Source organism: Rhinolophus ferrumequinum, chromosome 26, assembly GCF_004115265.2.
Source record: "Rhinolophus ferrumequinum isolate MPI-CBG mRhiFer1 chromosome 26, mRhiFer1_v1.p, whole genome shotgun sequence".
In the NCBI taxonomy this organism is placed as follows: Eukaryota; Metazoa; Chordata; class Mammalia; order Chiroptera; family Rhinolophidae; genus Rhinolophus; species Rhinolophus ferrumequinum.
The window spans coordinates 3,042,356-3,064,868 of record NC_046309.1 but is presented as its reverse complement, the minus strand read 5'-3'; the positions used below and the strand labels follow the sequence as shown (position 1 = coordinate 3,064,868).

Here is a 22,513-nt window from a genome sequence, read left to right as displayed (position 1 = left end):
ATGGCCTGAAATCAACATTTATTCCAATTTTAATTTGCTTTAAAAAAATATTTCTCTGCAGATACTAATTTGTTCTAAATCAGGGCGCTGTAGGGGGAGAACTCAGTTTTCACTTTGTCGAGACTCATCAGACCATTTCAGCAGGTGGAAATGTCCCAAGTCAGTAGATGGACACACGCTCACTGTGCTAACAACTGTGTGCATTTTCAGTTCCTCACGACATTCTGGTACCTGTTTCCACGGTACTTTCCGCGTCCGCTGCCTCCAGCCCATCCATGCTGTCCTCATCTTCCACTGCAGTTCTTCCTCTACTTCGAGGCCTACAAGAAACACACACATACCGTTACATGTTAATGTTACAGCTCGGAATTAAACTCAATAGAAAGCACAAGTTGAAGGCACACAAAATAAAATAATGCAGGCAACTTTTCTACCATTTTATGGGAAATAATAACAACAGACTTTCTAGTCAGACGTGTCTTCTACCTGTATGTAAGGACAGGCCCCGATGAATGTGTGTCACAGAACATGACACGTCAGGCTTTGTCCCTCATTTGGCTGACCTTCAGATGACTCCCCCGTCTACAGGAGGGATGTTTGACCACCTAATGGGGTCTTTTCCAAGTTCCCACACCAGGCTCTACCTCTATAGCCAATGAACTTGAGGAGTGATGCACAGGCATACGTATTTTAAGAAACTGATGTACACACCAACAAACCATTCAAAGGAAAACACGCTAAATATTAATCATGGTCCAATTATATCCACCTTACAAGTGTAATGAAATTTAACTTAGAAATACTTCAGTAAAGTAAAATAAACGTTAAGAGTCATGGTAAGTCATGTGATTTTTTGATCCAATACAATTTTTTTAATAACCTAATGCTTTTCAATTTTTTGAAGTCTCATAAATAAGGAATAGAAATGAGTCAAAAAATTAAAATACATAAAAGAAAAAACACATTATATATAAAAAAACACTCGGAAATTAACACAGCAGTATTCAGATAATTTCAGTGCTTTAAATTATTCATTACTTAAAAAGAAAAGATATAAACAAATTCAGTACATAGCTGAAAAACACTGAAAGAATAGGAAGTAAAGAATATGAAAAAATGAGGCACAAGCTGTTTTAAGCAATAGGAAATCCATTTAAATCTTACTTTGAAAAGGTTATTAACCAGTAAAAACCAATAAAAGAGACATAAGAATTTTTTAAAGTTAAAGTGATCAAAGTCCAAATGGTTTTATAACTAAATTACTGCAAACTGTCAAAAAGTCATCTCTACTGACCCCCAAATAAAAAGAAACACCTAAACCAAAACCCTAACAAATACAGTCCAAAAAAATGGATGAAAAAAATCTAAATAAAAATGCAGGTATGATTTAATATCAGTAATTTTTCACTATAACATACCAAACAGCCAAAACAGTGTCATTTCTAATTTCATGACAGAACTAAATAGAAGACTACAAAGAGATGAGGAGACAGGGTGATTAGGGCTAAAGCACTTGAAAGTTGACGTTATTATTCATGGAAAAAGGGAGAGAGTAATTATCTTCAGAATTATTAAGTCAAGTAGTTATGTTTAAATTTAAAAGTAAACTTTACAACAAAGAGGAAAGAAGGGATGAGAAAAATTTGATCAACCCAGAAGCAGGTAGAAAAGGAGAGAAAAAACACATGGTAAATAGAAAATAAAAGATAAAAACTAAATACGAATTTTCACAGTAAATATAAATGGATTAAACTTTGCTGTCATTATTCAGTGCTAAAAAGATTAATTCACCAGGATCAACAGAACTTCACATTCTATAAAGCATATTCTATAAAGCACATTGCTATTTTACAGAATAAACGGAAACTGACAAATTCACAATCATTATGGGAGACTTTAACATCCCACTCTTATCATCTGACAGGTGAAACACCAGCGTTAGTTAGAAGCATTTGAAGCCAGTATTTGGACAACATATTTAACAAGCTTCATTAGATGACTCCATCAAGCCTCCTTGTGGCTGGCTCTCTTAAAATACAGGATACAGAGGTAAACAGCAAGAAAAACACCCCAGCCTTCACTCAACTATATCCTAGTGAGAAAAACGTAGCTGTCACTCTTGTAAACAAATAAAACACATGTAACATCAAGAAAATACAAAGAAAAAAATAAAGAATGAAGGACTAGCTATCATTTTAAATAAGAGATTTATAAAATAAATTTTACAAAGTAAAATTTTACATGCATAAATAGACAGTGCAGTGGAGATCTGACACAGAAGAGGAAGGAACCCATGCAAACTTGGGGAGAAGAGCGCTGCTCTCAGGAGTGAACAGCTGGCTGCGGCAGGCCTGCATCACAGTGGGGGGAGCAACATGCAATTGTGTAGGGAGATGTGAGGTCTACAGTGAAAAGGAAAAGGACTAGTTTGCTTAAAAACTTGTAGAGCATCTGAGGACTAGGGACCGGGAGACTGGATGTTGAGATAATCCCATAGTGATTGTTACAAGGGGACAGAGAACGAGAAGTTAGTTCAAGGGGTATTATGGAGGTATAATAATGAACGCTCCTTGTTAAAGACACTGAAACACAAATGGGTTAGCTGGCTCTGTGTGTCACCTAATCTTCCAAAACAATGTCCTGCTCTTTTTAAGTTTCTCCTTCCACTATCCTGACCATTGCTACCGTGTTTCCCCAAAAATAAGACCTAGCTGGACAATCGGCTCTTATGCATCTTCTGGAGCAAAAATAATGTAAGACCCGGTCTTATTTTACTATAAGACCGGGTCTTATAACATAACACAACACTGCGTTTTATATAATATAAGACCGGGTCTTATATTAATTTTTGCCCCAAAAGACGCATTAGAGCCGATTGTCTGGCTCGGTCTTATTTTCAGGGAAACACAGTAAGTTATTATTTTTGGCACAAGTGGCTTTATTTCAAACTTGTCTTATCTAGTGCATATATATATGTATATATATATATATATATATATATATATATATATATACACATATATATATATCAATATATCAGTTGTCTGCACTGCGGTACTTATTCCTCCAAAAGAAATTTTTTATTTTTACTGTTGTTTTTTCCGTCTTCTTATTTCTACTCTTGGTTTTGGCACCAATAAGACATGCTTTTTTACATTCACCAACGATCAGAATTCTTTTCCTTTTGGTCAATGGACCAATTATCAACATGTCATCTTCAAGTTTCCCATGTTTTAGTCACGTCTTTACTGCTGCTCACTGGCTTCTGGCATGTGACTGTTCTGCCTAATCAAACACCAAATTTGTTTTTTTCTGAATGCAAAAGATAATGGTTGTACTTGTCAAATCTATATCAGCTTCCAATTTCCATATCCAAATAGCAAAATAGATGTTATACATTTTGTATTTCTATATTGCATTCAGATGTTTCCAGTTTTGGTTTTTAATAGAACTTTGAAGTCTAATTACAAATGATAACATAAAGATTAATCTTTCTTTGGTTTTTCTACTTTCTTTTTTCCTTTGTATTTCTTAACGCTTTTGTTTTGATTTACCTTGTTGCAAAGAAATTTGAAATAAAATAATACCACTAACTTTGAGATCATTTTCCATCAAAAATCCAATGTTCCATATCAATCTTATAAATTAAAACTAACTTGAGTTCCTGAAATAACATAGTTGACATCTACTGAAAGCCACATCAGAGTAAGAAGGTTCACAATTACCCACCAGCCATAAACAACTAGAAAACCATACAAAACAGAAGAAATCACCCTTCTCGGACCCTGGAGCACAGGCAGGCAGGAATGGGGCTGTAACCCCTAAACAGAGAAGCAAACACTGTGAACCCACGCAACACAGAGGCTTTCTGCACGGAGCTCAGTTACAAACTGGAGCAGAGAGTGGAACTCAGAGACTGGCAACTGTGCAGAAAAGGGGAAACAGAAACCCTCCGGCCAAGAGCCTAGAAATTACGGGACAGTACATGAGAGGAGGCAGCAGGGCAGAGAAAGAGCTCCAGAAATCTGCACATGGTGCCCCGATATCCAATCTGCGTAGCTGTGGTGTAACACCCCGTAAGGCTGGACAAGAACAACTTCCAAAGAACAATTCCCCAAGGGCTGTGATACAAACCACTCCCAGAGCTCCCGGAAAGCCGGGAATAAAGCGCCTGCGCTCACGCCAGAGCCCCAAGACCTCACTGATGATAACGTCACACATTCAGGAAGAGACCAGAGCAGAGCAACCTTTAGGAGTGGGGCTAAACGAAGCCTAGAACAAAGGCTATGCCAGACCATGCCTAAAAGAGCTGACAAATAAGTCTCAATAGATTCAAAACAATCCATGACTAACTTAACGACCAGCCCAAAAAGAAGTTCAACACTTGTGAAAGGACTATGAAAAAACACGAGCTTTCAGCAACACCAACAAAATCACAATATGGGCATCCAATAAAAATTTACAACGTATACAAAGAAGCAGGGAAATATGAATCATAAGCAAGAGAAAAATCAAGAAATAGACACAGAAAACAACAGAGACGATGATTGGTGGGACGAGACCGGACATCAAACCAGCTCTTATCAATATGTGGAGAGAAATGGAAGATACTAAAAAAATAAACAAAACGGAACTCACAGAGGTAGCCTCAAAAGATAGCATCAAACGAAAATTTCACTTTGAAAAATTAACATCTGATTAGAAATGGCAAAAGAAGATGGACCTTAAAGATGTAGCAAAAAATTCTACCAAAATTAAATGACAAGTCGAAAAAGACATAGTTATAAATGGGTTTACTGATAAATTCTATCAAACTTTTAAGAAATAATACTAATCCTATGCTCTCTTCAGGATATGCTGGAGAAAGGAACACTTCCCAACTCATTGTACGAGGTCGGCACTACATTGACAGCAAAATCAAAGACACTGTATACAACCAGTGTCCACCAAAATCATAGACCTGTTCCACAGAATTAAAAAGGAATGCTCCAACACCCATTATTCCCAGATATTACAACTGGCATACCAAATCAAAACAATTGTGTAAGAAAATAAAATTACAGCCTGTTCTTCATTTTTTAAAAACACATACATAAAAATCTCAAGCAAAAAATTATCAGGAGGCTCCAGTTCTAGATAAGATGGAGAAATACATGCCAAACTTTTTCTCTCACTGAATGCAAGTATAAAACATGGAAATAATGCATGGAACAACTATTTGACCTTCCCTAACACTAGATAACAGCAGGTTGATCAGGAACAGACACCAAAATGCAAAGCACTGCCAAAACGTCACACTGACTTTACTATTTTACTTCTCCAGTATCCCTGGGACTGAGTGAACTCAGCGCATCTGCAACCCAGGAGTGAGTACTGCAGGAGACACAGAGAACGTGCCTGAGCTGACCTGCAGCCTGCGCAGGAGGGGACCTGTTCCTAATCAGGTAAGAAAGACTCTGTGATTAAAGCCTAGGGCCTCATTTCTAACATCTGACCACTACTGAGTCCATATAATGCCAAATTACCTGGAAATGGAACATTTGTGCCAATTAGTTATACCAAAAAATCCCTGTGACCATTTTGTTCAATAATTTAACATATATGTACATAGATATACGCATATACATACTTACACCCAGTAAAAATCAAGTCACAAAATTTTATGGTCATAATTTGATCCTTGAACCACCTAAAATATGTCGCTTACTGAATAACATTAAATAATTTTTCTTAAAAACATTACTAATACAGTAACATTTTTAAAAGAGAAAAAAACAAATTCTCAATAGAAAAAGAATATGACCAGCAATTAAAGAGAATGAAATGGCCTTTAACACATGAGACATTCAACCTCACTAACAATTTTAGAAATGGAAATTAAAGCAAGGAGATATCATTTTACATATCAAATTAGCAAAGGGTGATAAAACCCTCCACTGGGCAGGTTACAGGAAAACAGACACTAGTTGAGTAAACTGGACAATCATACCAACAATACCCTAGATACAGACCATACAGAATACAGATCTTTTTAGTCTCTTATGTCACAAAGGTCTTAGAGAAAAGTCACTTGTTAATTATAAAGACTACAACACAACACAAGTCACCATCAAGGCAGGTAAATGTAGCAATGACATTGTAACCAAGAAAACAAAACAAGTGTAACCGTCTTCCCCTGCAACAGCCAGTAAGCATCCCAGCAGTTCAAAATGGGCATAGCCAATCAACTGGCACCTTCCTTCCTATATTGTAAGTGCAGATGTGCTTCTAGCTGGTAATTGCATACATAGAGTCTACGCGTGTTAACTGTTTAGCTAAGTTTAGGTTTCACAAAGACTTGAATATTTGGAGTCAGGAAGAAGTATGTATCATAATTACCACAAATGAAAATAAAACTTTCTAATAAATACCTAGATATCATTTTTTATTGTTGTTTTAATTTACCACCTTGCAATCAAAGAATTTACAGTGATACAAAAAGAATTTCCCAACAATGGATAGTTGTAAAGTTTGAGTATTTGTTAAGAATGACAGTTCAAAACATAGAAATGAAAAATACAAGGAAGAGGTCTTTGCAAAGATCAATTTTTCAGAAGGTCCTTGATTTAAAAATGACAAACTTTAATAAACTCACATCCATTAGTTTACCTGAAATTTTCTTTTAAATATGTCTTCTTGGGGAGAGGGGTATGTGGGAACTGTACTTTCTGTGCAACTCTATAAAACCTAATATTAACCCGTAAAATTAAGTTTATTAAAGAAATGTATTAACCCATTTAAAAAACTGTGTTCTGTTAAACTATTTTCAAAACAATGTTTTGTGGTGAAATATAGAAGAACAGTATAAAGGAAAGCATTAAAATTGTTGTGGGAAAGGGAAATTTATTTACAAAGGATCAAGAATCAAAACTGCATCAAATTTCTCAACAGAAATATTTTAAGTAGAAAACAACTCAAAATAAAAACAAACACAGAATGGGTGGAAAGGAGTTGATAAATAATATGTATAAAATAAGATGGTAGAAATAATTCCAAACATATATCAATAATTATGAAACATGTAAATGAACTAGTCTCCAGCAGAAAGACAAAAATTACCAGGCTAGATTTATTTTAAATTTTAAGCTATGAAGAGACATCTAAACACAAAGGCAAAAAACAGTTCAAAATAAAATCAGAGAAAAAGATTGAGAAGGTGTTCAATCTCACAGACAATCAGAAAAATGAAATCTAAAACAATATATTTCTCAGCTACTATACTGGAAATGTTTTAAATTTCATTATACCAAAAATTGGTTTAAAAAAAACTAAAGCAACTTTTAGACTTTTACTGATGCAAGTGTGAAATGGTGCAATCCTTTTGACAAACACTCAATATTACCCAGTCAAGTTGGGTTATGTATACACCTTAGACCAGGGGTGTCCAAACTTTTCAACCGTTTTCACCAAGAGCCATATGCGGTAAAAAATACACAAACAGCTGGGCCATTCACTCAAGGTGAAGTATGTATTGCCTCACCTGGTTTGTTTAAGTAAACTAAATATATTTTTAGAATTTGCTGCGGGCCAATTAACAATGGATCACGGGCCGCAGTTTGGACACCCCTGGATTAGATGCACTGGCATTGTTTTAACCATGACTGAGAGTAACAAATACATCTTGGAGGGCACACCTCACAGTGGCCCATGAGGGAATTGAACTGGCAACCTTGGTGCTACCAGCACCACGCTCTAAACAACTGAGCTAACCAGCTACCCCAAGTACAGTGTTTCCCTGAAAATAAGACCTAACCAGACCATCAGCTCTAATGCGTCTTTTGGAGCAAAAATTAATATAAGACGCGTTCTTATTTTACTATAAGTAAAATAAGACCGGGTCTTCTATAATACAAGCAAATAAGTAAAATAAGTAAAATATAGTAAAATAAGACCGGGTCTTATATAATACAAGACTGGGTATAACATTATAATATAATATAATATAATATAATATAATATAATATAATATAATATAATATAATATAATACTGGGTATAATATAATAATATCGGGTCTATATTAATTTTTGCTCCAAAAGACACATTAGAGCTGATGGTCCAGCCTAGGTCTTATTTTCGGAAAAAAGTCCATATACAAAAATACCCCCAATAAATTAAAAATAAATTTAAAAAAAATAAATAAATAAATAAAAAAAATAAAAAAAAAAAAATAAAAAATAAAATAAAATAAATGTATCTTTCAAAAATGAGGTCAAATGTTTAGAAGAACAGATTTTTGTACTACCAGAAGCTGCCAAACAACTGCCTTCTAAAGTTTCAGGAAGGGAATTCCCAGAAGGAAAATGGGAGATGCAGGAGAGAAAAGAGTGAACTTGTCACTATCCCCAGACAAACACTAACTGCATGAAAGAAGACTAATCACGTCTGATCTGGGGGTTCCAAACAGGACTGAGGTGATGGCCAGGAGCCTGTGAGTCAGGAGGCAGGTGATCAGAGGCGAAGCATTTTAAGGCTGTTGTTACCTTCGGAGGAAGGTGAATTGCTGACTCATGTTGCATTTTGGATCAATATTTATGCTGACACTCCCAGGGCAGACACAAAACAATACACACAGAATGCATAACTACCAAAGGGAAGAGTGGAAACAAGACAGAATACGGAAAGTATCTCAATCCAGAGGGGAACATGAACACAGCACAGTGCCGCGTATGAAACAGCGGCACGACGCCAAGGGAAGGGAAAAGGAAGCTGCACAGGACAGTTACCGGCTGCGCAGGATTCCTCTAAGATAATGTTTAAAAGCAGGCAAACCTAAGCATATGTCGTACAGAGATACCTACAGATGTGGTTTCTAAAAACTATAAAAAGAACCAAGAAAATGTTCAACACAAACTTCAGAGTGATTGCTCTGGAGGGGACGGAAATAGGGATGTGACCGAGGACAGGTATTTAGGGGACTTCAAAAAATTGGGGGTAATATTCTATTCTTCACTATAAAGGTATAAAGAAAGTACACAGATGCTTGTTATTCTTTAAACTGAACTGTATAGACTTATATATAAAATCACATGTAGAAGAAAGGACTATGAACTCGCACAGTATGAAGTGACCTTAAAGCACTGTCCCTCTCCCCCAAACACCCCAGGTGGCCCCAGCCCTTCTGCACAGAACTCCACTTACAATATCCACATGTCTCCTCCACTTCTGCCAAGGCCTGTTCGCTTCAGGACTGTTATTTAAACTGTGATTTGTTAATTAACTATTTAAGCAATGACTCTGTTTTTCTTTTCTCCTTACTTTCTGTTTCTTACCTAAGCTCCCCAAGGCAGAGATGTTTCTTCTGGGCTTCCCATCCTGCCCAGAACCTGCCACAACCTTTCTATGTACAAAGTGGATATTCAGATGTTTATTAATTTTTGTACCCAATTCTAAATTTACATCTGCATATGCCTGGATATTTACTTCCCAGTCTCATATTCCTTAACAGTTACTATGAAATGATGAACCATGCAACACAATTAACAAACTCAGGTTCTAATATTTCCTTCTCTGAAGCAAGTATTTCCTTTACTATGTTCAATCAGAAGTCCTGGATTGGAGGGAGAGGGTGGTGTCTGCATTTTAATTTTCTATGTTCTGTTTCCAACTTTAATGAAATAAAGAGTACAAACTCCTTTATCTTCTTTAAAAACTTACAAGGAATCGAATAAAATGAGATATGTAAGAGTTGCTCAGTTTCTCCCTCTTCAAAAAAGCCTCTCCGGAACTCTTCCTCCCACAGCCGAGCTTCTAGAAAGACTCCACAGGCTACGCTCCTCCACTTCCTCGCCTCCCATTCACCCCTCAATCCAAGGCCCTCACACCAAGGAAACGTCTTTCAAGGCCACTCTTTCAGCAGTTTCTAAATTCCATGTTCCCCTTCTTTCAGTTGAACCAGTTTTCCCAAAACATTTTGCAGAAGTCATGTAAAAAAATGTATCTAGCTACCTACTGACATACGTACTGATAATTTGAAATCTAGAACTTGTTTCAAAATAGCTGGAGAGGGGAGAGGATGGAAGGGGAGTAACAGCCCAGACGAAACAAGACTGACCACAAGGGGGGCAGCTGTTAAAACTAGGTAATGGGAACGTAGGGGTTCAAGATAAAAATCTATTTTTATATATGTTTAAAATTTCACAAAGTTTTTAGAAATACGTATTTACTACTTGATCAAACTGCATGAACAAAAGTGCACCTAAAGTAGTGTCATCAAATCTTACTATTAGCAGGATTTGTTCAACTGTGTCTGGTGAATGAATTCCTCCTGTAACATCCCAGACAAGACATCCAGACTCGACTTCATCAATACACAACACAGAACAAGAACGCCAGACACAGATACAAGCATGAATGAGAGACACTGTGTGCATGAGACCTAAGCAACAGAATGTCTCCATACAGTGAAAGCAGAGAGATTAGTTGGGAAAGGACAGGCCACGTTATGATTAGTAGACTTGACAAAGAAGGATGCGTAGGATTTCAGAAAGGAAAAGGGGAAAAGAATGAAAGTGGGGAGGAGGAGGAGAGAAAAGTAATTCGGGTAGCAAGAGTGGCTTGAGTAGGTAGAGGGGAGGGTAAAATCCTGCCATATTCTGGAGAACAAGTAAGTGTCGACAGGTGAAATAGACCCCAGGTGTGGGAAGGACTTGAATGCCAAGCTAAGATGTTTGAACAAAATCCAGCTGAGAGGTTCTGAACGTTTTACAGCAAAAAAGTTTCAGAACCAATTATACACCAGAAGAAATAACCTCGTCAGTTTAATAATCCAGATGAGAAAATGAGCTCTGAAGGAACTGCTCAATGGACACCTGTTTCTGTGCTTAAAGCAGCTTGGAGAGTCTGTCCCCAAGTTTTGTTCTGTTTCTAATTCAAAGCCGCAATAATCTGATCATTCATTTCTTCAACAAACATCTGAGCGCTGGCTGTGTGCTGGGCACTGTTCTAGGCAGGCCAACAGTTCGTATTTAGGAGTCCTGGTTCTGTCCTCTAGAGCAGCAGTTCTCAACCTGGGGGCGGGAGGCAGCTTTTGTCTCCCCCAAGGACGCACAGCACAGCCCCCACCACAAGGAATTCGCCAGCCCAACATGTCAGCAGGCCGTGCATGAGAAGCCCAGCTCTAGGGCAGCACAACCCAGGGCCTCTTCCAAGGAGCTGTCGGACGCACGTTACTTCCATTTCCTCCTATTTCTCGTCCACAAATGCACAGCCCCATTTTAATCATGTGGCAAGAGGAACTAAACGTACCATGAATCTCAAGATTTGGTTTTTAAAAGTTTGTAAGCTGCATTTATTTTACAAAAACTTTTAGAAATAAAACTGTCTACCCCTCATGATATCCTCTGTTCTCAAAACATCGGCTAAAAGCTTTCGGTCACGTTTGATTCTTCCTTTTCCTTTGTGCCCCTACAGCAGCTAATCACCCCATCCTGGCACTTCCTTCCACGCAATGCAGCTCAGTGGCTCCCCTTCTTTTCCCAGGGCCATCGTCTGACATACTTCACTCACTGCTTGCTCAGGAGCTCTCCCGGTCGTCTGTACCTCCCTGCCTCCCCCCACCCCCAAACTAGCCTACTCAGGAACACTGCATGCTTCACAGAGTTGCCTGCAACAGACCGAACAAGAGCCCAACTCCCGGGGCGTGGCATTCAAGGCCTTTTCTCAACAACTGGCCACAGTCCTCCTTTTCGATTCCTTCTCCCACTACTCCGCTCAGGAACATTCTTTTTCAGCACAATGAGTTATTCTGAGCACACAAACAACCCTTCCAGATCAGAGCAATCAAAAGCCACTTGGGCTTCATTCAGATAAAGTTATGTCTGCGACTCAGAAAGGCAGGGGTCGACTCCTGGGGCACCCCGACCTGCCCCCCTCACTGTCCTTACTCAGAACTTCCTGCACTCGTCTTTCCACCTCTCTGACTCTTCCTACCCTGCAAATGTGCCATCTTTTCAAACATCTTTTCACAACATCCTAACACAGTCACCTCTACCACAACTACCTGCCCCGCCTGCCCCGCCCTGTATCTGTGGCTTTCAGGCCATTTTATTTGGCAATAAACATATCATTTCATTTTTATTGGTTCTCTTTTATATTCAAACAGCTAAAATTATAACTGATTCATTTATAAGCTGAATGGGGGGAGGGGGGCAAAAGGGTATTTACATTCCCAAACCACTCTTCAATGCTCTTGTAAAGATTTTTTAAATCACAATTCCCAGCGTTAGCAAGAAAATAGATAAACAGGTATATGCATGTATTATTGGTAGGAGTACAAATTGGTACAATTATGCCACAGTGATATTTGTCGATATTAAAAGTCTTTCAAATCTGTATAGCCTTTGGCCCAGGAATCCCACTTAGGGATTCATCATCAGTAAATAATCAAGTGCGCAGTGGTTTAACTATAAAGATATCCATCGGCACATTGTTTCTGACTCTCAAAAAAAAAAAAATCCTCCCGTCCCACAAGAAAAGACCCTTCATTCAGGTGAATCATTTATTTAAGCAGTGCAATGCTCTGCAGCCACTAAAACCCTACAGGGCTGCGGTCACTCACAGGGCAATCTCATCCTCCTCAACTGAGAGTATAAATAATGTGAGCCACATCTTTTATGTTATGATTTCCTATTTTTTCCAAATGTTTTCTACACACGCATATACAGACATACTGTGTATATGTAAACAAATATACCACTAAGTGTTTGTAAGCCTTAAGATGCTGGGACAAAATATTTTTATTCTTTTGTTGATGAATATTTATAGTTTAGCTATATTAATTTTTTCTGATATAATAAACATTTTAAGGCTTATTTATAATTGAATGGCAATCTTACAAAACCTAAGAAACCTTGGTTTAATGTATCTGTGGGAAAAACTTTTTCAGGAGGAATGCTAAAACACCCCGCACCCAACGCACAGTTCAGTGACCCAAATCGTATCCCCAGCTACCCTGGGGGTTCTCACTTTGGCCGAGGACCAGGGACTCTGTAAAGACTCTGTTGGTTAAGACTAAGGGTAAGGACAGGAGGCCTGGAAAGCCTTGGGGTGCGGGGGTGGGGGTATTAAGACACACGCGGTGGTCTGTGTGTGCTGGGCACACAGCATAAACTTAGATGAGAAGGGCGTCATCAAATCAGAAAGGCAACACAGGGGAGGCCATGGGCATGAGCTCAGAGGCTGAAAGCTTGGGTTCCATCTCACCTGGATCTCTGACCAGAAGTATCGCGTTGAGCAAGTGGCTTAGCTTCCCTGCGTATTTGCTCATCTGCATAATGGGGACAAGCGCATGCTGAGAACAGGCAGGTCAGCTACACAGAGTTCCCACAGCCACGATTCCTACCACTGACAGGAAGCCCTGTGCTGCTCCTAAAAAGAGTCGTGGCTTCTCAACCATCAATCACTTTTTTGGAAGACAGCTCCTTTCTAACCTTGCCAGGTGCCAGCTCCGAAAAGAACAAGAGCCAGGACTCTAGCAGGAAGCCGGAGGCAGTGAGTGTGTTTGTTGGGGGCAAGGGAAGGGTGTCAGATGGGATCTGTGGAGGCAGTTCAGAAAAAGGACACGTGAGTCACTGCACAGTGCTGCCAGAATCGTCTTCATAGAGCGTGTTTCTGTGTCATTCCCTGGATAAAACCTTTCCATGTCTCTCCATGGCCTTCAGTTATAGCAAAACTCTTCCTTCAGCTGACTTACACCCATACTCCGTCTTACGCCCAACACACTGGGCTCCTGGCCATGCTGAACTTTCTCATTACGAACTCCCTCCCTTCTCAGAGCCTTTGCATGTGGTGCTCCCTCTAGCTGGAAAGTAACCTCTACCTCCTCCAACAGAAGTAAACTGCTATTCAACCTTCACAACTCGGCTCAAGGTCAACTCCAGCGCCCCTTCCTGACCTTCAGGCTAAGTCCGTCTGTGATGTGCACACTACACTACCTCTGCCGCCCTGCACTGCTCCCCACCCGCCAGTGACTCCAGGGAGGGATCTGCCCTTCATCTGCGAGGTTCTAGAGACGGTTCTACACAGTGGGGCTGATACTTAAGAAAAGAAGAATACTTAACACGGATTCGTCACAATTGGAAATGCTCGTGAACCAAATGATTCCACTGCAAACTGGTAAAGAAAGAAAGAATCAAACATTTATGCTGCCTTTCCCGTAAAAACTGTTACATTACTAGGCAACCAAGTAATAGGTGAGGGGGGTTTTTCTCTTTATAAAAAGTATTCTAGCTAATAAAATGAAGGAATAACAGAATTAACACATCATCCTTTCACAGCCCCTAATGAATCAATGGTTCTGGGCACTGGTCAGCAACAGCTTCTAGTGTCACAAAAAGGGACACCCAGACTTTATGTGCCTCCTGACGAAAGAATGCACCGTATGAAGCAGACAAGAAAAATACTACTGAACCTGAACCCGATCGAGTCTCCAGTTCCAACCACTAGTTTGGAATTAGGGATAGATTTGCAAAATCCAGACCGGTGGGGGGTGGGGGAGAGGACTTGTTTCTTCAACAAATAATACACTGTAAGTTAAAAAAACATAATACAAGGGTAGTAATCCATAGACTAAGCGACACAATGCGTCGGCCTTATTCAGATTCTGACTCAAACAAACTGGTTTTTCAAAAAATTAAGATACCTGCTTAATCTGCACACTGAATCTTTGATGACATTATGGATTTAACTGTTAAATATTTTTAGGCAATGATGATGGCATTAGGGGTTTTTTTAAGTCTTTACTTTTTTATAGCTACATTGTCAAATATTTATAAATGAAATTCCACTGTGCCTGAAATTTGTTTCAAAAGAACACAAGAGAGAAGGGGGTAACAGTGGAAATGAAACCAGCCTGGCCACGTGCCGCTAAGTGTGTACGGGAGGTGACGAGTCAGGGGCTCATCAGACCATTCTCTACACATTTGTCTACGGGCAAATTTTCTGTAACAGTTAAAAAAACACAGGTGCAAAGGGAGGAGGAGTGACCAGAGCGACTAGGAGTCCACTGACTATCAAAGCAAGTGGAGGGAAGGGAAGATCACAGAGGGGGGTGGCAGCAACGTGAAAACAAATGGTTTTAGCAAGAAGACGACCTCTGCTGAACACAAGACCCCCCAGCAGGAAGATCCAGGACGCGGCAGAGGGCGGGGCACTAAGGGAAGCTGCGTTTGCACAAGTCTGCATTTTCAGCCGAGTTCCAAGCACGGACCCTGCAGGGAACAGACTACCTGGGTTCAAATCCTGCCTCTGTACTCACGCCGCACCTTCCTTTCCTCAGGTGTGAAAAAAGGAACACAGGATCACGACAGGGTTCACTTCAGAGGGCTTTTCTGAGAACAAATGAGTTAATGTGCTTGTAACAAACAGCTCTCCTAAAACAGTGCTGCACGAAGCTCTGGGTGCCTGGTAACGGTCCCCTACCCCTCACCCCACTTTACACGTGGAAACACAGACCCGAACAGGTGAGGGGCTTGCTCACAACCACCTCAAAACCACCTTCCAGGCTGAGTGCTCCTGGCAAAGACTGGCTGGCGAGTCACCACACGCACCTCCCGGTTTTCAACTTCCCTTCCATGCGCCTGAGTGTGGGCCACAGTGATGGGTACCTCGTCACCACTCCCAGGCCCTGCCCCCCGACCTCCCAGGTAACCCTCTCCCCCCCCCCCCCCCCGTCAGCCAGGGGGTGTCCACGCTCAGGGCTGGATCGGAAGGCCTGTGTTGAAGAAGCCAGAGAAGAGAGCAGCTCGAGTCCCAGTAGAATAAACTGTTATGTCCCAAGGCTCTGAAATCTCAGGGTTTATCTGTTACAGCAGCTGCGTAAGTCCACTAACACAGTCCTTTATACAGACCCATCACATGGATCACGACTCCTCCTTTTACAGGTGGGAAAACTGAAGCATGGCAAAGGTCACGGTCTCACCCGTCAGTGGTACAGCCAGGACCTGACACGGCGCTGGCTTCACACAGAGCTGAGGCTCTTACGTGTCTTCTGAGATCACAGAGCACAAGGGGAGTCATGATTTCTAATCAGAATTGTGTTACGTATTCCTAAAAGACTCCTTCCATCTCTCAGAGACTAACTATTGAACATTGTTACCTTAAAGCAAAAAGATGTAAGGAGGCCCCCAAAAGTTTCAGCGGGGCTTAACAAAGACAAGAGACCCAGCAGAATATTTCTTAAATACCATGTACATTAAAAAGACCACACTTCCTTATCCTTGCAAATAGCCATATAGGACAAACTTTAATTTTTTTAATTACAGTTTTTAAGTTTTAATTTTTCCTATTTGATTTTACCTGAGCTATCCCTGTTTACTGATAATTACATAACATGATTTTATAATATGAGTAATTTTTAAAAACAAGATCCAATAAGTAGAAAATCACCTTATTGCAATCACCGCTGAACTGCTCCTACATTTGTACCTGTGAAAAGTACAAGATACACTGTTAAGCGAAAGCACATTACAGAACAGTGTTTAGAGCATACTTCCATTTTTTCAGAAAACATATATACTTATGTCTATGTTTTTTCTGTGCATATACATCTCTTATCTACAAATGAAAAACATCTGGAAGGAAACACAAGAAAATTTCCAGCGATTACCTCTAGGGAGTAGAACTGAGCTTGTGGTTTACACTTTTTGTTCGACTTAGTTCATGACGAGCATGTATACTTTTAGAATAAGAAATACTTTAAAAGATCTACCTGTGATTTACAATAAAGGGATCAAACTCCCCAAATCCCACACTACCATGTCATGTAGTAAAGCATCAGGGTTGGAAACAATAACTGTAGCCCTCTAAAATGAATGTGTCACGTACTCAATTTCACTCATATATATGGATATAAATGTGTTTATACATCTGTAGGTAAATCTATTTTAAAACATTTAAATACACACACACACACACACACACACACAAAATAAGTACATTCTAATCAGGGAACTCTGATAAGACTGAATCAAGCAGATTCCTCTTTGTGAACCTGAGTTCTAACCTGAAGAATCCCTCGGGGTGTATCAGGAAAAACAGTACGTTAGAATTTTAAAACCCTTCTCATTTGGGGTTCAAACATTCTGATGTTGTGGGGATATTTCAGTCTTTAGGCTTTCTTCAAATGTTTCAGGCCCTTCAAGAGAAAAGAGCAATTCAAAATCACCTGTCGAGGACCTCACTGTGTCCTAAGCACGATGCTAGATTCATTTATGTAAAGTTATCTGACATTCATCGAAACAGCACTTGTGAAGAGCCCAGAGGTAGTTATCATTGTAACAGACTCACAGAAACGTTCGTCTGCCTAGAACTGTGCACGACTGTATGATACTGAAACAGAAAGCAAATCTTTTATCACCCACATTAACAGAATTAGGGGGAAGACGACAGTGAAGATAATCCAAACAGCAAGCACTCAGAATAAATTTTATTTGCCTTTGAAATATGTTTTTTTAACCTGACTGTTTCAGCATGAGAAACTTTCTGATAGTTTGAAATTTCAAAATCAAGTATGTGTAAAAATAAAGCCACTCTATGAAAAACACTAACTTTGCAAATTGTGTAAATTAGAACGTGGTCCTGATCCCATTTCCTGCTCGTGACTGAACCCTGAACTGATGCACGACCTTCAACCGACCTTCCCTCCATGAAATCAGTCCACCTGTGCAACCTGCCTTAGGACAGGAGTTAGGGCTTCCTGTGTGAACTGAAAAAAGTAAACAATAGTTTACTTTTCCAAGTTTTAATTTGAGTCTCGTGAAATTGCCAATATTTGACCATTTTAGCCTTTAAAAAAAGGCAACTTCATATGGTTCAACAGGACCCAGCTTCTTTGATTCTAGTAGCTATTTAAAAACATAAATAAAATTTCACATGCTCCCTTTCTACCTCTATTCTGCTCCACTTTCCCCAATATACATGGCTTTTGTTATAAGGCAGTAGGAAAACCCATCGGCCTGCTTATCAGAATTGGGTGCCATCACTCAAAGTGCTTCAGTGAAAAGAAGTATAACGAGATCTGACGCAAGTTTTAATCTGAAAAAGGAGTAAATTCATAAAAGTAACAAAGATGAGAGAGCACGACTAAGCCCAAATATAATAGGGAAGACAATGCCTGATTTGTTTAAATAAATCCAACAAAGAGGTTCACTCCTTAAAATGAGTGATTTCTACTTTCATTAATAGACTTTAATTGGAATTAATGGTCATCGAGTTAATACATATCATCCACTTAAAGTGATGACTAAATATTAATAGCAACGAGAACCGTCCCGGCCAGAACACGAGCAGCCTTAGAAAGGTTCTACCAGGTCTACCGACATCTGTGGAGATGCTCAGAAACACCCACGTGGGAAACACAGCTGCAGGTTCGTGTACCGAGTGTGATCTCATTTGTTGTTTTAAACACAGTATATATTAAAACATGTGCATTTATTTCTTACATATGGATAACAAAAATTTAGGACAGACCCCAAACTACTAATACTGACTCCCTGAGAGAAGCGGAAGGCAGGATTGGAAAGAGAAAACGGGAAGAAATTCAGCTACATGTGGCTAGTTAAACTTAAATTAATTAAAATTAAATACTATTAAAAATTTAGTTCCTCGCTTCCAATCGCTCCATTTCCAGTGGCTCCCAACTGACCGGCACAGATAAAGAACATTTCCATCACTAAGAAGGTTCTAGTGGACGGCACCCGTCCAAAATGAACAGAAAAACCGGAATGAAGCCTGACAAATTGTCAAAGGCGGCAAGGCAATGAAGACAAATCCACCCCTGAAAACTGAAAATGCAACAAAAAGCAGAAATTGCATAAAAAGAAATTCAAGAAGAGTGGCACCTTGCAGTGCTATCTATCTGGACCAGGTTAAATTTCTTTTTACTACTATATTTAGAATAAAAGGCTTATTATTTAACAAACCACTCTGGTATTTGGGGGCTTGGGGACGCCAACAGTAAAGATCTTATAACCATCTCCTTTCAAACATGCAATGACGTTTCTCATCCTTTTCTCATCAGGAAAGATTATCCTCGAGGATCTCTCCTTGATAACAATGACATTCCTGTGCTTAAAAAATAATAAAATTGGGGAAGCTTTAATTTATAATTCAGATTTATGAATCTAGACAGGATTTCATCTGAATTGGTTTACAATTTTAAAAATTACTCAAAACTTGTAACCACAGAGACTCTAGCCCTGAATAGGTTGTAACGATTGTAATGGGTCTGCTTTAACAATTCCATTAGTAAAACTTTCTACACTTTTGTGCATTTTAGTGGATGCATGAAATTCATGAAATTTCACTTCAGAAATTCATTTCTAAAGTTACCATGTTGGGTCGAATCATGTCCCTAAAATTCATGTCCATCTGAAAAATGTGACCTTATTTGAAAACAGGGTCTTTGCAGATGTAATCAAGTTAAGATAAGGTCACACTGGAGTAGAATGAGCCTTAAATCCAGTATGGCCAGTGTCCTTATAAGAAGAGGGAAACTTGGACACAGAGACACAGACACACTGGGACAAGGACATGTGACAATGGAGACAGCACTGGAGTGGTGCACTTGGAGTCCAGAACACCAAGGAATGCCAGCGAGCACCAGAAGCCGGGAGAGGGGCAGAGCCCAACGCCTGAATTCCCCATGTCCGGCCTCCAGAACTGAGACAGTACATTTCTGTTGTTTGAAGCCACCCAGTTTCTGGTCCTCTGTTGTGACAGCCCTAAGAAACTACTACTCTCCCATCTTCTCCAGTGTGACAGGCCAACTCAGAGTGCTAGCTCCCTTTCCCCGTCACCAGATGTGTCTCAGTGCTATGTGTGAGATTCCCTAATTCGGCCTTTCCTACACAAGTGGAACTGAAGACAGAAGGGGAAAAAAAACAAACTAGTTCCTGGTACCAGAATATGTCCTCCTCCCGGGGACAAGCTGAGGATATTCCAACTCACACTCAAGGGATTATCCAAGAAAATCATTTAGTAGAAGAGGAAAACATAAAGAATAAAAGCTCACCAAAATATTCACAGTAGCACCATTTTAAAAATCAAAGGACTGCAATATGGAGGAATCCACCTTTACGTGTGCTTTCTTACATACTTAACCAGCCCCTTACTCCAGATGCCCGCCCTGTTTTGTTTATCTTTACTGCCATTCCTGCCACTGCCGCCACCCCGATACCCACAAATCTACACGTAAGCCCCAGCTTTACCTGCCTGGAAGTGTCCATGATTCCTGAACCTTGCTCCCGTCCTCTGACACCATACGCTTTACCCTCACAGCCAAGCTTCTTTATAAAGTCTCATCCATCATGTAAGCCTATCCGTTCTCTTCCCTGATTCACCACTGAATCCTCTACAATCTGGTTAACAAACTCACTATTTCACTGACCTCTGATGGCTGTCAAATCTATCAGATACTCTATCCGTTGTCTTTACCTTCCCCCACAGCCATCTCTAGAAAAACTGACACTGACCTTTATACCTGGTCCCACTACCAATCTCTGTCTCCTGGCTCCTCTGGCTGTTCCGTGTCAACCACCGTTACAGTGCTTCCTTCTGACCCCCATTACACACACACAGACACACACACACACACCCCCATCACTGCTTCTGATTCCACATAACAAGTTCATTTCCCCAACCTAGCACAACCCTATAGAAATTCCTTGCTATGCATACTGCTCACATTGAGTTCAAAGAAGCTAATTTAATTGCCCCAATATATAAATGCATATGCCCACAGAAATAAGGACAGGACATTTTTCTGGAAATACATAAATATAACGGTTATTAGTGGTTGTAGAGTAGGGCGGCATTACGGGCTGAACTGTGTGTCGTTCCCCCTTCCCCAAATCTGTATGTTGAAGCCTTGGTGACCACTACCTTGAAAGAGGTGAGTAAATTAAAATCGGGCCATTTGGGTGGCCCAGATCCAGCAGGACTGGTGTCCTCAGAAGCAGAGCTCAGAGCACCAGGTGCGGATACAGTGAGAACACAGCCCTCCGCAAGCCGGGGAGAGGCCAAAGAAGAAAGTACACCTGCTCACATCTTCATCTTGGACTTCCAGCCTCTAGAACCGTGAGAAAATAAGCTCGGATGTTGAAGCCACCCCGTCGTGGTGCTTTGTTAAGACTCCCAAACTGACTAACATAGGGCCTTCTGGTTGATAGTATGGAAACTTCCTGACAGTGTCCATGGAATTTTTTGTGAGCCAGCAGGGGTTATGCGAACAATGGGATTTTGGGACATTTTCATCTTTGTTGGTCTGTATTTTAACTCCCCCCTAACCCCCGCCAAAAAAAAAGGCTATTAAACTAAATGACATAATTGAATATCCTTAGACATCACAGTTTCCCATATTCTGACCACAAAAACCGTATTTTATCTTACTTTTTCTAATTTGAGACAAAATAATATACTGCGTTAAAATAATATTTTTTCAGTACTGGTGGAGGTAGAAACTGGAGAAGAGCAGCTGTTACACTTCCCTGGAGATTAGAAAACTAAATTACAAAGGGCAAAACCATCTCCTGTTGGGGTAAAAAGTCATCCTGGCAACTAGGGAGCACACAGCAGACACTGAGTCAGGCATCTTCGATCCCGGATCACTTAATTCTCGTAACACCCCCGCTCGGCAGAGGCTGATTGCTCCATTTTACAGATAAGGAAACTCAGGCTCAGAGAGATTAAGGAACTGGCCCTGGTCACTACAGTTAGGAAGCAGAAGTGCTGAAACTCAAACCCAAGTCTTAAAACGTCTTCAAATCCCACGGTGTTTGACCCTACGAGCCCTGGCTGCCTAACAGACACTAACACCTGCTACGTGTACTCTGCGACGGCCGTGACCCAAGAAACACCGTCACTATTCTCAAGGATGCACAATCTCCTCTATAACACTGTTGTATCTGTGTTTTTCCTACCTTGGGAACTAATTTTAGAGCTCCTCAAAAGAGCTGTAGTAGGAAGGGAAAAACAAAGAGCTCTGAGTCAAAGACCCGGAAAAACTGTAGCTTTTTCACTTACATAAACTAAGAAGTTTGATTCTCATCAGTAAAAGGGTTGTGAATTACATAATCTATGTGAAACTGCTTGGAAGAGTGCCTGGCACACCGTGGGTACTAAATAAATGCTAATGAGACTTGACTATTTATCCAAACCTTCTCAGAACGAAGCAGACCCAGACCCAAAGTTTCTCACGTATCAGCGCTCGGCTCCTCTCACGGTCCTCAGGCCGCAGAGGCTCCACTCACCTGTGCCTCTCACCGCACACTACTTAACAGTCAGCGTGGGAAGAGGAACCTTCTGAAGCTTCTTTACAACACGGTCTTTCAGAGTCGTGGTCTCCAAAGGGGAGTGCACACAAGACACTGACATCTCCTAATTACAGGCCTGAAAATACTAGAACCTAAGATTAAGAAGAAGAAGAAGAGTAAATCTAGCTCTGCTCAAATTTAGCAATCCATACTTCATGTAAGGAC

At 40.2% G+C, this 22,513-nt stretch overlaps 1 protein-coding gene across 17 annotated transcripts in view; it reads right to left on the bottom strand.

Annotated features, from left to right (window-relative positions):
• The window catches only part of KMT2C (lysine methyltransferase 2C), a 220,031-nt gene that overhangs the window by 165,850 nt on the left and 31,668 nt on the right, over positions 1-22,513 (bottom strand). For all 17 annotated transcript variants that reach the window (XM_033098949.1, XM_033098954.1, XM_033098955.1 and 14 more), the window contains exon 2: positions 232-320. In XM_033098949.1, coding sequence (XP_032954840.1) covers positions 232-320 — 89 coding nt within the window. The remainder of the gene's footprint in view (positions 1-231; positions 321-22,513) is intronic.